Below are 15717 nucleotides of genomic sequence, written 5' to 3'. Positions count from 1 at the left end.
TGTATGTATCGATTCTCCTATTGTATCATCTTTATACTTATGAAATTACTACTGATAAAGGAGGCTCTTTTCTAGGGTCACTTTATTTTTAAATGAACAACTAAAAATTCCAGCATTGAAAAAGACAATCAGAAAACTCCCTCATTAGACAAAATATATAGATACCACCAATGCATCCATGCATGTTTTAATTAAGGTGTGTATTGTCTGAATATCATATAGGCTATAACGTGTCTAGGTCTCGCATACATACTACATATAAAATGAAATAAAAATATGAGTTTAACTAATTAAGCATGCACATTTATGTGTCAATACATGGCAAAATCATCCGTGTTTTTCATAGAGCATACTAAATTATGTCCCAGCCATTGAAACAGGGACATGCAAATAAATATTAACTGAAATCTAACACGTCGAGCCAAACATTGACAATCAATATGATGTCATCAGGTTGTAAAATTCAACCATGTGAACCAACTAATCATAAAGAAATAAACACATAGGATTTGTTTTATGTGGGTGGCATACAATTATGTTTGGTCCTTTGGACGACCAAAAAAAAGACAATTATACGACAATTATTCATTTACAAGTAGTAGGTGCACATGTTGATGACTTAATTAGCTCGGAACCTTGTGTCATGTTCCAAGTGAAATGCATCATTGAGAAAAAAGATTGGTTGCTGAAGGGATGCAGTGTGGCCACTTTTGCAAGGGCTACCCACCGACCCTTCTACTATGAGGTTTACTTTGTTCTTAAAAGAAACGGCTAAAAATTCCACCATCCGACAAAAACAATCACAAAACTCCCTCATTAGACCGAATGTCTAGATACAAGCAATGCATCCATGCACGTGTTTAGGTTATGTATTACGTGAAACATCATATAAGCTATGATGTGTCTAGGTCTCATATACGTACTACATATACTACATATAAAATAAAGGGAGCGCCTGGAACTCAGCTGAATGAGACACAATTTGGTCTCATTCAGATGACATATTGATGACGTCATACAATTGTTTGTTTGTTTCAATCATTCATGGAAACAAAAACAGGTTGATAGGGCCTCGCTGCTACTTTTTTTCAATCTAGTTTTTCTCTTTCTCTGTGTTGGACCTAGTATTTCTTTTACAACTTCTATATATGTCACACATCGTCCATGTACACCGTCAGAGCTAGCTACATATCACTGGCTTGATCACTCGTACGCATGCAAAAACACACTTGCGCAGGCACTCATTTTATCCACGAGCTTAGCTGCTCATCACTTGCCTTTGCATGCATGCATACACATTATTCAAAAAGTTAGTGAATGCAGAAAATGTCTGTGAAACTTAAAACTCTTTATGTTTCTAAATTAAAAATATTTTTTTAAAACCATGATTTTTATAAATGCAAACAATTTTAAGAAAATGTCATGACTTTTATTAAAAAAAGATGAAAACAATAAAAAGGAAAATGATGAATTTTTTTTTTTAAAATATGGAGATGCAAATAGCTGATAACTCTCCTCCCAACCTTAATTGTTGTCTTATTGCGGCATGCAGTTGCATGTCGAGGGTGAACTTCCAACTGAGACAAACAGGTTGGGTCGAGGTGCTGTCGAGGGTGGACTTATAACTGAAAAAATGGGTCGGGTCCTTATTCATATCGAGGATGGCGTTGCAACTAGAACAAAATTAGTTGAGCACCCAGTTGCACACTCGTGGAGGACTCGCAACTGGGATACAAAATGTGGGGCTCCCAATTGCATGTCAGGGTGTAATGCAAACGAGAACGAAAATGGGTTGGGCTCCAGTTGTGTGCCGATGGTCGACTTGCAACTCGGAAAATAAAAAAGGCGGGCCCCCATTGCATGTCGGTGGTGGAGTTGTAACTATGACAAAATGAATGACCCCAGTTGCATATCGACGGTGAAGTTACAACTGGGACAAAAAATGGGTCCGGCCCTAGTTGTGTATCGTGGGTGGAGTTACAAATGGGAACCCTCGACAAACACACACCCCCTAGTTGCGACTCGATGGTCGGCATGTAACTGGGGACCCTCGACAAACACACACTCCCCTAGTTGCAAGTCGATGGTTGACATGCAACGGGGGACCCTCGACACACACACACACACACAGAGTTGCGAGTCGACGATCGGCATGCAACTAGGGGCCTCGACAAACACACACACACCCCTAGTTGCAAGTCAATGGTCGGGTTGCAACTGGGGGCCACGACAAAACACACCCCCCTAGTTGCGAGTCGTTGGTTAGCATGCAACTAGGGGCCTCGACAAACACACACACACACACACACACACCCTAGTTGCGAGTCGATGGTCGACATGCAACTAGGGACCCTCGACAAACATACACTCCCCTAGTTGCAAGTCGATGGTTGACATGCAACTGGGGACCCTCGACAAACACACACACCCTGAGTTGTGAGTCGATCTTCGGCATGCAATTGGGGGCCTCGACAAACACACACACACCCCTAGTTGCAAGTCGATGGTTGGGTTGCAACTGGGGGCCACGACAAGACACACACACCCCTTAGTTGCGAGTCGATGGTTAGCATGCAACTGGGGGCCTCGACAAACAAACAAACAAACACACACACACACACACACCCTAGTTGCGAGTCGATGGTCGACATGCAACTGGGGACCCTCGACAAACACACACTACCCTAGTTGCAAGTCGATGGTTTACATGCAACTGGGAACCCTCAACAAACATACACACACACACACACCCTGAGCTGCGAGTCGATGGTTGGCATGCTACTGGGGGCCTCAACAAACACACACACACACCCCTAGTTGCAAGTCAATGGTCGGGTTGCAACTGGGGGCCACGACAAAACACACACGCCCCCTAGTTGCGAGTTGATGGTTAGCATGCAACTGGGGGCCTCGACAAACAGACACACACACACACACACACACACACCCTAGTTGCGAGTCGATGGTCGACATGCAACTGGGGAGCCTCGACAAACACACACTCCCCTAGTTGCAAGTCGATGGTTGACATGCAACTGGAGACCCTTCACACACACACACACACACATACACACACACACACACACCTAGTTGCGAGTCGATGGTCGGCATGCAACTGGCACTACTAGGAAAAGGGCTATAGATGGAATGGCCACTAATGGCGCACCAGACATGTGGTGCACCATTGCTATATAGCAATGGCGCACCATGTGCTGGTGCGCCATTAGTGTGAAAAACACTAATGGCGCACCAGACAAACGGTGCGCCATTAGTAACAAATTTTTTTTTATTTTATTTTTCCAAACATACTAATGGCGCACTAGCCACATAGTGCGCCACTACTATATTTTTTTTATTTTTTATTTTTTTGCAAAACTACTAATGGCACACCAGGGAACAGTGCACCATTACTAGCGATCCCCCTCCATCTCGATCGCTATCCCACCTCGCCAGATCCGGCCCCCCTCGCCGCCGAGCACCCCCCGCACCCTCTACCCCGCTCCACCGGGCGCCGCCGCCGACCCCCCGCACCCTCCCCCGCTCCACCGCCGCCGACGACCCACCGCACCCTTCCCTGCTCCACCGCCGCCGACGACGACCCACCGCACCCTCCCCCGCTCCACCGCCGCCGACGACCCACCGCACCCTAGCTCCCCTGCTCCACCGCCGCCGATGACCCACCGCACCCTCCCCGGCCCGCTGCACCGCCGCCGACGACCCCCTGCACCCTCTCCGGCCTGCTCCACCGTCACAAATGAATGCTATAGCTAATTCCTCCCTCTCCCTCGCCAGTTCCCCTTTGTCCCTCTCCCCCGCGCCAGTTCCTCTCCGTCCGCTCCCAATCCGCGCCCCCGCCGCCTCCCTCTCCCCATCCTCCCCTCCGACCCCACCCCACTCTCGCTGGAGCAGCGCCGCAGGGCCGACACCAACCTCGCCCTCGCCCGCGCGCGTCGCAACCTCCGCCTCGCATTCAACAGCTACACATTCTACACCGAGGACAAGGACATGAAGAGCGATGGTTATCAGAACTCCGGGGTAACGACGGAATCCTACACCGGTAACGACAAGGACAGAGCACCCCCCGCAACCCCCGACGACCCACCGCACCCTCCCCCGCTCCACCGCCGCCGAGCACCCCCCGCACCCTGTTTTTATAAAAATTATTACTGTTTTTATAAAAAAATATTACTGTTATGATTTAAACAAGTTTCAACATATTTAAACACAAATAAATATCAAACAGCATTTTAAATGCATTTTTTATAAAAATTATTACTGTTTTTATAAAAAAATATTACTGTTATGATTTAAACAAGTTTGAACATATTTAAACACGAATAAATATCAAACAGCCTTTTAAATGCATAAAAAAAATTGGGGAGCCTGGGAATCGAACCCAGGACCTCCTAGTGTGTGTGCTGCGTGCTGACCAGTCGGGCTAGTGGGCGTGTTCTGATGGAGATAGGGTTAGGTGGGATATAACCTGACCAGTCGGGCTAGTAAGTAAAACAAAATTCTAATGGCGCACCAGGGGAAGGTGCGCCATTAGAATTGACGTACTTATGGCGCACCAGGGGGAGGTGCGCCATTAGAATTTTTATACTTGTTCCCCTAACACTGTCGCCTCCCTCCCTCCCTCGCTCGCCAGATCCCCCACTCCTCGACCCCAACCGTACGCCGCCGCCCCCTTGCTCCGCCCCCTCCGTCCGCCGCGCCTGCACGCCGGCGAGCGCGGCCCCGACGCGCCCATCCCGCCTGCCCCTGCCGTGCTCCGCCACCGGCCCCTGCTCTCCTTCGACCGCGGCGAGCGAGGACCCGGAAGAGCTCGGATCCCGACCGCGACCCCTTCGCCGACCCCGACCCCGACCCCTCCGGCGACCAGGTACCTCTCCTCCTTCCTCCTTCCTCCCTCTCTCCACCATTCCCCATTCCCTCCCACCTGTCCAGCGCCGACTCCATCACCATGGACTGACTCCCTCGCAGTCAAGATCCGCCCCGTCGACGTCTAGCAGCCCAGCTCGACCTCCAGCCACTCCAGCTCCCTGGTGCGCCAAAAAGGTGGCAGCTCGTAGCCTCGTACATTGCTTTCAGTATGGGTGTAGAATCTCTAGCAGATAGTTCACTAGTATAACAACAATGGTCATTGTTTAGTATTTGGCACTTCTGTTTAGGTTAAAACAATGTTATTTTTTTGTTCTTTTGCAAAGATTAGAGTGCAGCAGCCCTGTAGATTGTGATTAATTACTATATGATTCAGTTCTAAATATTTTGTTTTATGATCCCAGTGCAAAGGAATTCATATTTTAGTTTACATCTGTCTATGTAGTGTGTTGTGAAGGCCAAGTTTGAGAATTGGTGGTGTCGCAGAGCAATCCTCTCCCTTGACAGGTACAATGTCCACTCTTCCACATGTCTTAGTTTTTTTAATGCAATTGCTTCATTGCCATATTACATCATTAACTGTTATATATTCCAAATCGTGCAAAACTTCAATAGGGCAAACCTTATGTGATGATACAGGTTGTTAGTTGCTACTAGAAAGTGTTGAGAGATATTAAAGCGGTGTAACAATTGCTGTCGGGTTTAGCAACTGATATCTTCTTCATCTCCTTTTGCACTGCTTACATGTAAGGTATTGTAGTTTAGGTGCTTCTTTCACCAGCTGCAAAACAATGCAGCTGGTGCTTGATGCATGTGTTAATGCATGTGTTAATGCTAGTAAGCTCCTGTTATGGGTCTCAAGCATGAATGTACCCCAAGATTTCTATTGGAACTGGACATGTGTTAATGCAATTAGGTGCTTCTTTCACCAGCTGCAAAACAATGCAATTTCATACATTTTCACCAGCTGCAAAACATCATAAAAATACCATTAGGTACTTCCGTAAACACAAAAATAGAAACAATGCAAGACATGGCTTGTCTCTGATCCTCTGTTTTCTTTTTTCATTGGTTGCATTTTGATCCTAAATGTCAATCAATAAGTCTATTATTAGGAATCAGCAAAGTTGATTATCTATTCTACATAATTTCTAATCTGATGTTTGCATTTCCTAACTGTAGCATTTTTTTCCTCAGACCAAGGCAAATGAAATCGACTAAAGAAAGAAATAGAATTTACCAATTACCACTAACCATGGCACTAATGTTTCACCTTAGATCATATGTTTGTTCTCTGATACACATGTGGGAAACCTTCTAAACAACAACCTATTAATGGTAGTTGTTCTTTGTATTGTGGAATACATCGCATGTTTTATAAATTGGGTCAGATGTATAATTAGTCGATGTATAATCCTGGTACTAATTGGTCTCTTCTGCTGCTTATCAGAGATGGGGGGAAGCAGCCACCGCCGCTCTGCCTCACCGGAGTACGAGTTGGATGCTTTCGAGTACTTCAGTATCATACTTGGGACTTCAGTATCAGCCACGAGGCAGGTACATAAAACGAGAGATCTCCCCTTCACCCATCTCATTATGATAACTCTGTTGTTTGCTACATCACTCCTTGTCCCAAATTGCAGAGGCTGCCTGACACTTTTATGAACATGCTGGGTGAAGATCCGCCACATAATGTGAAGCTCCGACAGGCCGGCAGCGGGGTTCGCAGGCTGTGGGACGTGGAGTTGGTGATCGAGGAGGGCCACATGTACCTGTGCCGTGGCTGGGAGAAGTTCTACAGTGCCTACGACCTACGGACCGGGTACTTTCTTCTCTTCAGGTACGACGATGACGCCACAATGCTCATCGTGAAGGTTTTCAACACGACTATGTGTCGCATGCGCTACACTGACGACGAAGATGCCAGTGCGTTCTGCCTCTTCTTATTCCTCTACATTTGGCTTTGTCTCACATCGATTGTTAACGGCCATTGTTGCATTTGGACAGGCAATGGGAGCAGCAGCAGCGACACTGGCTACAGCCAAAGCAGCAGCGATTATGGTTGTAGCAAAAGCAACAGCGATTCTGGCTTTAGCGAAAGCAGCAGCGATTCTGGCAGCAGCAAAGACAGCAAGAAGGATGATCCGGACTGGAGTGGGGGAGAAAAGGAGCAGAGTGGGCCGCTGCAGGATGACGATGGGCATCAGGCTGAGGATGACCTAGCGCTGGTGTTGGCTGACCAAGGGCAAGAGATGGTGGTGGCTGACCATGGGCAAGAGATGGTGGTAGCTGACCATGGGCAAGAGATGGTGGTGGCTGACCATGGGCAAGAGATGGTGGTGGCTGAGGATGACCTAGCGATGGTCGTGCCCGTCCTGCCTGAAGGTGGCCTCGCGATGGTGGTGGTGCCTGACAATGACCACGCACCGGTGGTGGCGCCGGCGATCCCACAGCTGGGCGACATGACCACGCCAATTGTGGTAGAAGACTACATCCCACAGCTGCCTCCACCGCCTCGCCGCTCTTGGCGCATCAGGCTGAGGAAGGAGAAGGAGAAGAACAATGAGAACTGAACTATGTGAAACTTTTGTAATATGGTGTTGGATGGATAACGATGTTGGATGAACAATGTGAAACTTTTGTAATATGTAACGATGGAACTATGTGTTGGCTATGTATGTATATATGATGAAACTTGTGTGTTGGATATGATTGTTATATGGATGCTTGTTGTATATATATGTGTTGGATATCTCATATGTGAAATAGTGACCTGAGATTAAGAAAAAAACGATTTCTTTTTTTAAAAAAATGCTACTAATGGCGCACTTCCATCTGGTGCGCCATTAGTATACCAGTTACTAATGGCGCACCTGTGGGATACTAATGGGAATGGCGCACCTGTGGGATACTAATGGCGCACCCGCGGTGCGCCATTAGTATGGTGCGCCATTACTAAAATATTCTAGTGGCGTGGTGCTAGTAGCGCACCAGTAGTGCGCCATTAGTAGGCAAAACTGGTGCGCCACTAGTAAGCCTTTTTCTAGTAGTGTGGGGACCCTCGACAAACACACACTCCCCTAGTTGCGAGTCGATGGTTGACATGCAACCGGAGACCCTCCACACACACACACACACCCTAGTTGCGAGTCGATGGTCGGCATGCAACTGGGGACCCTCGACAAAAACACGCTCCCCTAGTTGCGAGTCGATGGTTGACATGCAACCGGAGACCCTCCACACAAACACATACACACACACACTAGTTGCGAGTCGATGGTTGACATGCAATTGGGGACCCTCGACATATAGTAGGAAATAAAAGAACTTTTTTAATAGATGAAGACGAAAAAACAGCAAGAACAAAAATGAAAAAATGGATATAAAAAATAAAATGAGAAAGGAAGCACGAGTAAAAATATGAACTTGCAAAAAATTAGAACAACAACATAAATCCAAAATTTTCAATGAAAAACAGAAAAAGAAAATCTAGAATGGAACCGCTACTTTCATTCACGCTCTCTTCGATTCTAGAATGGATGTAGCTGTCATCCTCTTTGTGGGTCTAAAATATTACTGATAGGCATAAAAAAGAAAACACAAATGAGAAAAAAACAGGAACAAAAAAAGTATAAAAAATCATCTTCTAGTACATTTCAGAAATTAACCCAATCTCATTTGAGTATAAATAAGTTTCAAAAATCTTTACATGTTCTCTCCCAATCAAAAAATGAAAACAAAAAAAGTAAAAAAAAAAGAAAAAATGCAGGCAAAATTGAAAGTTAAATAGGAATAATGGATAAAAAATAAAACAGCAAAGAAAAACAAAATGCAGAAAAAAGGCCACGTATTTCCTTATTATCTCCCGATAGCCCACACATGCCCAGCGGGCTAAAACCCAGCGTGGGACAACAAAAATGGTGCGACAAAGAAAAGGGCTGCAAGCCGAACAACAGATAGGCTGGCCCTTGTTTGCTATGAAGCTTTCCTCCTCGACAAAACATGAACCGTGACGTGATTGAATCCTACGGTTGAAACAATGAATGAGACCAAAAATATTCTCAGCTGAATGAGTTTCAGCAAAACCGTAAAATAAAATATGAAAACGAGACCAGATAATTAAGCATCCACATGTATGTGTCAATATACAAGGCAAAATCATTATGTTTCCAACCAAATGAGTCCAGCTATTGAAACTGCAGGGACATGCAAATAAATATTAACTGCAACCAAACACATTGAGCCAAACATTGGTAAACGATATGAAGTCGCCAGGATGTAAAATTCAAGAAAGAGTTAGAAAAATATACTCTACAAAAATGCATACAATATTGGGGTCGTTAATTTTGACAACCAAGAAAAACAACTAAAGATAAATGCGGGCACATGTTGACGATTCAATTAAACTGGATAGAAAAAACACATGTTGACGATTTAATTAAACTTGGACAGGAAAAAACCATGACGGAAACCGCTCGCTCTTCCACGGCAGCGATGGCATCGACTCACGCAACAAAGGGGTGAATGACTTGTCTCTAATGTTGTACACGCCAGTCACCGAGAGGTGCCTCCGGCTGCTTCCACTGGTAGAGTTTGTTGAGGAAGTAGATACAGTCTCCCTGAACTCCATGACCAGCGGGCAAAGACTTGGAGCACGGCCTGCTAACAAAGAGCGCCTGGCCTTGTAGGCTGCCGTCCAACTTCTTCCACCGGCGTTCGCTCAGGTTGGCTTCCCAGACCTCGAACCGGAAAGTTCTTCTACCATCCGCATCCGGGGAGCTGGGCATCCTCATCCATGGGCGGCGGAGCCATCGCTTCACCATCAACAGCTTGCCACCGGACTCGAGCAGCTACATCTCGACCAAGGGAAAACCGTCTTGGAAATGTTGGTGGTGGTGGTTTTGCCATGGGTGCTTTATCATGAGTTCGGTACTGTACTTGAGTTTGAAGCCTTTTTGGTGGCCATTGCTGAGGTCAAGGGTCTCGAGGACATGGCCCCTGGAGAGCGCGTAGATTTTCCCTTGAAAAAGGGCAATGTCGATGGCCTCGTGATGTAGATCCCCCAGGAGGACTGAGCTGCTCTCGCCGGTCGGTCGGCAAGTGGACACGATGACATCGCGTCCGATCAGGACGGCGACGACGATGGGCTCGTCGTCTGACGCCGAGGAGGACACCACCACCTTCCCTATAGCTTTCATGGGGGGCTCGGTTTGGCCCCACCAGGAGCGGAGGATGCCCCTGAGCTCGTTGTGGTTGTGGGGGGTGCAGCTGAGCTCGTTCCGCAGTCGACGATGCCGGACGTCGTAAGTCCGCAGGAGGCCGGCTAGCTCGGGGAGACGGGTGGTGACGCCGGAGAGAGCGTTCAAGAGGGAGCAGCTACCGTCGCGCTGGTGCACGAGGAACAACATGTTCTCGCCGGCGCTGTAGCGCCAGCAATCGTCGGGGAGACGCAGGCGGTGGTGCGGGTGCGTCGCGCTGTCGTTTGCCAGGTCGAAGAGGGTGCCGTTGCCGAACATGACCCACGGGAGCCGCCTCGGTGGGAGCTGGCCGGCGGCGGAGCGCCATGGTCTACAGATGGCGCCTGCTCGGACGCGGTCCGCGAGGGACGTGAGGCGGCGGAGGACCAGGAGCAGGAGATCATCTGGCAGGTACGCCCAAGAAGAGTCTTTCGCCATCGCGATTGATTGATTCACCAAAACCTAGGCTAGGCATGACTTCCGCGCGTGCACAATTATTTCTGTTTTCGCTCGGAGCAAGTCACGCTCAACTTTGTGCGCCGCGCCGCGCGTTTCAGTTCCTTCCGAGCGTGGCGAGTTGCGTTGCGTTAGGCACAACCGGCGTCACGTGCTCGGAATTGGCCACAGCCAGCCAGGGTTCAACTAATTAAGCATGCACATGAATGTGCCAATACTACAAGGCAAAGTGATTCGTGTTTCTAACAAAATGAGTCCAGCTATTGAAACTGGAAGGACGTGCAAATAAATATTACTGAAACGAAACACATCGAGCCAAACATTGGTAAACGATATGAAGTCCTAGGATGTAAAATTCAAGATACAGTTAGAAATTATACATGTAAACCAGCTAATCTCTATATGTTCCCTACTATTTAAAAATACCTGAATTCTGAATCGCGCGGCTGCGCCGGATGGCTGTCTCGAGCGCACGCGCGAGAGCCCTTCGATACGCCCGATCGCCAGTGACGCGCGCGGAATCGTCCGACCAGAACAATAATAACCCATGTCACGACAAGCGCAAGGGAGCGGCCCACGTGGGGACAGTGCATGGGGTGGGGATTCAGTTGAAACTTAGATCTGCATGCATTTAATTTGCGTTTTCAAAATTTTGGAAATCTATAACTTTTAGACCAAGCATCGAAATTAAGATCTGTTTTCACCCTTAGGTTAATCGTGACGAGATCTTCAAAACTAGATCCCATATGAGTATGTTTCGACTAACTTTTTTGTTGCGCAACATTGGATGCTACGGAGGCAACTTTAGTACTATAGAAAAGCAACTTCTTGTTAGTTTGTTTAGTATGACTTTCTATGATTGAAAATCTCTTTGAAGTTGGCTACCATGACTATCTAGCACTAGTAGAAAACAGGGCATAGGTCACAGGGCAGTTTTCACATTATCCCCGGTTCAGTCACGAACCGGGACCCATGGGGGCATTCGTCCCGGTTCGTGAGCCCAGGGGGCCGGCCGGGGCCTCGTGGGCATTGGTCCCGGTTCGTATGGAACCGTTTGTTCCGGTTCGTGCCACGAACCGGGACTAATGGTCCTCGCTCCTGGCCCACAACCATTTGTCCCGGTTCTTGGCATGAACCGGGACAGAAGGCCCGGATTTAGTACCGGTTCATGCCACGAACCGGGACCAATGAGGTGCCTATATATACCCCTCGCCCGCGAGCAGAGCACTCCAGTGCTCTGTTTTTCTCTGGCCAGCGAGGGGAGGGCTTTGTGGTGCTCTAGCTCACCTCCTATGCACATGAGGTGTTCGATGAAATGCCCGAGCCACACTAGTTAAGCTTTGTCCTCTCGAAGCTCGACCTCAAAGCTCCATTTTCCTCGAGATTTGTCTAGGTTTAGCGGCCCGTCACGTCCCATTCCCGTCTTCACCGCCGTCGACCGCCCGCGCCGATCTCGTCGCCAGCAACACCGTGGTGAGCCTCTTGTTCTTATCTTCTTTTTGAAAGAAAAATTCTTACTTTAGATAGATACTTGTCTAATTTTCTTACTATTTTATTCCTTCTTATTACATAGTGCGATGGTTTTGGTATCCGCCCCCGTCGGCCCTCGTCCTGTCTACGATTCGGATGTGGTATATATTATCTTTTTATAACTATTTGATTCATTTATTGTTTATGAAAAATATACCGACCAGCGTGACATAGATTTTATTTATCTAGGAGGTGGTTGAACCGGAAATTCTAACCGACCCTATTGTCGAGAGGTTAAATTTAGTTGAAGAAGAAAATAATTACTTGAAGGAAAAAATAAAAAAAATTGAGGAGGAGAAGATGATATTGGAGTTGCATGTTGCGGATGTCGTCGATGATCACAAGATCAAGATGGATGCAATGCGCTTGAAGATTAGAAAGATTAGAAAATATGCCATTCATACCGAGGCTTGGTATCATTATGTCGTTGGATCAATTGTGACATTGGTTGCGATTATGATCGCATTTGTTTTTGCATTGAAATGTTTACATAGTTTCAATGTATGGTTTAATTAATTAGATGCTCTGGAGAGCTATATATATGTTGTTAGATGAGAACTATGTATGTACTTTGGTTCTAATGTGATGATGAACTTCTATTAATTTGGTCACTTAACTATCTATTCATGATGTTCTGTAATGGTTTTTGACACACTTAATTATATATAATGCACGCAGATGAACCGGCAATGGATGTACGATGACAGACACACCTACGAGTACATTAAGGGCGTGCATGATTTTCTCGAAGTGGCAGAGGCAAACAAGCAGAATGGTTTTATGTGTTGTCCATGCCCTACATGTGGGAATACGAAGTCTTACTCTGACCGGAAAATCCTTCATGCCCACCTGCTTTACAAGGGTTTCATGCCACACTATAATGTTTGGACGAGGCATGGAGAAATGGGGGTTATGATGGAAGACGGCGAAGAAGAAGAGGACGATGACAACTATGTGCCCCCTGAATACGGTGATGCTGCAACGGGGGAAGCTGCTGAAGATCAAGAGGAACCAGACGATGTGCCCAATGATGCTGCAAGGGGGGAAGCTGCTGAAGATGAAGAGGAACCAGTGCCCGATGATGATGATCTCCGCCGGGTCATTTTTCGATGCAAGGACGCAATGCGAAAGTCAAAAGGAGAAGCTGAAGTTCGATCGCATGTTAGAGGATCACAAAAAAGGGTTGTACCCCAATTGCGAAGATGGCAACACAAAGCTCGGTACCTTACTGGAATTGCTGCAGTGGAAGGCAGAGAATGCTGTGCCTGACAAAGGATTTGAGAAGCTATTGAAAATATTGAAGAAGAAGCTTCCAAAGGATAACGAATTGCCCGACAGTACATACGCAGCAAAGAAGGTCGTATGCCATCTAGGATTGGAGGTGCAGAAGATACATGCATGCCCTAATGACTGCATCCTCTACCGCGGTGCGTACAAGGATCTGAACGCATGCCCGGTATGCGGTGCATTGCGGTATAAGATCAGAAGAGATGACCCTGGTGATGTTGACGGCGAGCCCCCCAGGAAGAGGGTTCCTGCGAAGGTGATGTGGTATGCTCCTATAATACCACTGTTGAAACGTCTGTTCAGAAACGAAGAGCATGCCAAGTTGATGCGATGGCACAGTGAGGACCGTAAGAAAGACGGGAAGTTGAGAGCACCCGCTGACGGGTCGCAGTGGAGAAAAATCAAGAGAAAGTACTGGGCTGAGTTTGCAGCTGACCCAAGGAACGTATGGTTTGGTTTAAGCGCGGATGGCATTAATCCTTTCGGGGAGCAGAGCAGCAATCACAGTTCCTGGCCCGTGACTCTATGTATGTATAACCTTCCTCCTTGGATGTGCATGAAGCGGAAGTTCATTATGATGCCAGTTCTCATCCAAGGCCCTAAGCAACCGGGCAACGACATTGATGTGTACCTAAGGCCATTAGTTGAAGAACTTTTACAGCTGTGGAATGGAAACGGTGTACGTACGTGGGATGAGCACAAACAGGAGGAATTTAACTTGCACGCGTTGCTGTTTGTAACCATCAACGATTGGCCCGCTCTCAGTAACCTTTCAGGACAGACAAACAAGGGATACCACGCATGCACGCACTGTTTACATGACACTCAAAGTATATACCTGGACAAAAGCAGGAAGAATGTGTACCTGGGCCATCGTCGATTTCTTCCGACCAACCATCAATGTCGAAAGAAAGGCAAGCATTTCAAAGGCGAGGCAGATCACCGGAAGAAGCCCGCCATGCGTACCGGTGATCACGTACTTGCTATGGTCAATGATTTACACGTAATCTTTGGAAAGGGTCCCGGCGGACTAGCTGTTCCGAATGACGTTGAGGGACACGCACCCATGTGGAAGAAGAAATCTATATTTTGGGACCTACCCTACTGGAAAGAGCTAGAGGCCCGCTCTTCAATCGACGTGATGCACGTGATGAAGAACCTTTGCGTGAACCTGCTAGGCTTCTTGGGCGTGTATGGGAAGACAAAAGATACACCTGAGGCACGGGAGGACCTGCAACGTTTGCACGAAAAAGACGGCATGCCTCCGAAGCAGTATGAAGGTCCTGCCAGCTACGGTCTTACGAAAGAAGAGAAAGAAATCTTCTTTGAATGCCTGCTCAGTATGAAGGTCCCGACTGGCTTCTCGTCGAATATAAAGGGAATAATAAATATGCCAGAGAAAAAGTTCCAGAACCTAAAGTCTCATGACTGCCACGTGATTATGACGCAACTGCTTCCGGTTGCATTGAGGGGGCTTCTACCGGAAAACGTCCGATTAGCCATTGTGAAGCTATGTGCATTCCTCAATGCAATCTTCTGAGATCGATCCAGAAATCATACCAAGGCTAAGGAGTGATGTGGCACAATGTCTTGTCAGTTTCGAGCTGGTGTTCCCACCATCCTTCTTCAATATCATGACGCACGTCCTAGTTCATCTAGTTGACGAGATTGTCATTCTGGGGCCCGTATTTCTACACAACATGTTCCCCTTTGAGAGGTTCATGGGAGTCCTAAATAAATATGTCCGTAACCGCGCTAGGCCAGAAGGAAGCATCTCCATGGGCCATCAAACAGAGGATGTCATTGGGTTTTGTGTTGACTTCATTCCTGGCCTTAAGAAGATAGGTCTCCCTAAATCGTGGTATGAGGGGAGACTGACTGGAAAAGGCACGCTTGGAGGGGGGAACTCAATAATATGCAGGGACGGATATTCTTGGTCTGAAGCACACTACACAGTTCTACAGAACTCTACCTTGGTGACCCCGTATGTCGATGAACACAAGAACAGTCTGCGCTCCAAACACCCGGAGCAGTGTGACGACTGGATTACATGTGAACACATCAGGACTTTCAGCAGTTGGTTGGAAACACGTCTCAGAGGTGACACCACTGTTTGTGCTGAGTTGTACTCGTTGTCTAGGGGACCATCTTCGACTGTATTGACTTACAAAGGATACGAGATAAATGGGAATACATTTTACACGATCGCCCAAGATCAAAAGAGCACCAACCAAAACAGCGGTGTCTGCTTTGATGCAGCAACCGAGAGGGGAAAGGACACATATTATGGTTACATAATGGACATATGGGAACTTGACTATGGACA

At 47.2% G+C, this 15717-nt stretch overlaps 2 protein-coding genes across 2 annotated transcripts; one reads left to right on the top strand and one right to left on the bottom strand.

Moving 5' to 3' along the window:
* Positions 1-5672: 5672 nt before the first annotated feature.
* On the top strand, positions 5673-9569 carry LOC141026845 (uncharacterized). The gene is made up of 5 exons (XM_073503704.1): positions 5673-5797; positions 6348-6438; positions 6525-6807; positions 6889-7056; positions 9334-9569. The coding sequence occupies exons 1-5, from the start codon at positions 5673-5675 to the stop codon at positions 9567-9569; spliced, it is 903 nt and encodes a 300-aa protein (XP_073359805.1).
* A 162-nt stretch (positions 9570-9731) lies between these two features.
* Positions 9732-10556, bottom strand: LOC120970311 (uncharacterized). Its single transcript, XM_040397507.1, has one exon. The coding sequence runs from the start codon at positions 10554-10556 to the stop codon at positions 9732-9734; it is 825 nt and encodes a 274-aa protein (XP_040253441.1).
* Between the last annotated feature and the right edge of the window lie 5161 nt (positions 10557-15717).

The sequence above is a fragment of the Aegilops tauschii genome, chromosome 7, assembly GCF_002575655.3.
Source record: "Aegilops tauschii subsp. strangulata cultivar AL8/78 chromosome 7, Aet v6.0, whole genome shotgun sequence".
Lineage (NCBI taxonomy): Eukaryota > Viridiplantae > Streptophyta > Magnoliopsida > Poales > Poaceae > Aegilops > Aegilops tauschii.
This window is presented reverse-complemented; position numbering and strand designations above follow the sequence as displayed.

What these genes read in the sequence shown, in the direction of transcription:
- LOC141026845 (XM_073503704.1), top strand. Translation starts at nt 5,673, where the DNA reads ATGCAGCTGGTGCTTGATGCATGTGTTAATGCATGTGTTAATGCTAGT. An exon ending in CACTGACGACGAAGATGCCA is followed by an intron (nt 6,808 to 6,888) that starts GTGCGTTCTGCC and finishes GCATTTGGACAG; the next exon opens with GCAATGGGAGCAGCAGCAGC. An exon ending in TGGGGGAGAAAAGGAGCAGA is followed by an intron (nt 7,057 to 9,333) that starts GTGGGCCGCTGC and finishes AAACTTGGACAG; the next exon opens with GAAAAAACCATGACGGAAAC.
- LOC120970311 (XM_040397507.1), bottom strand. Translation starts at nt 10,556, where the DNA reads ATGGCGAAAGACTCTTCTTGGGCGTACCTGCCAGATGATCTCCTGCTC.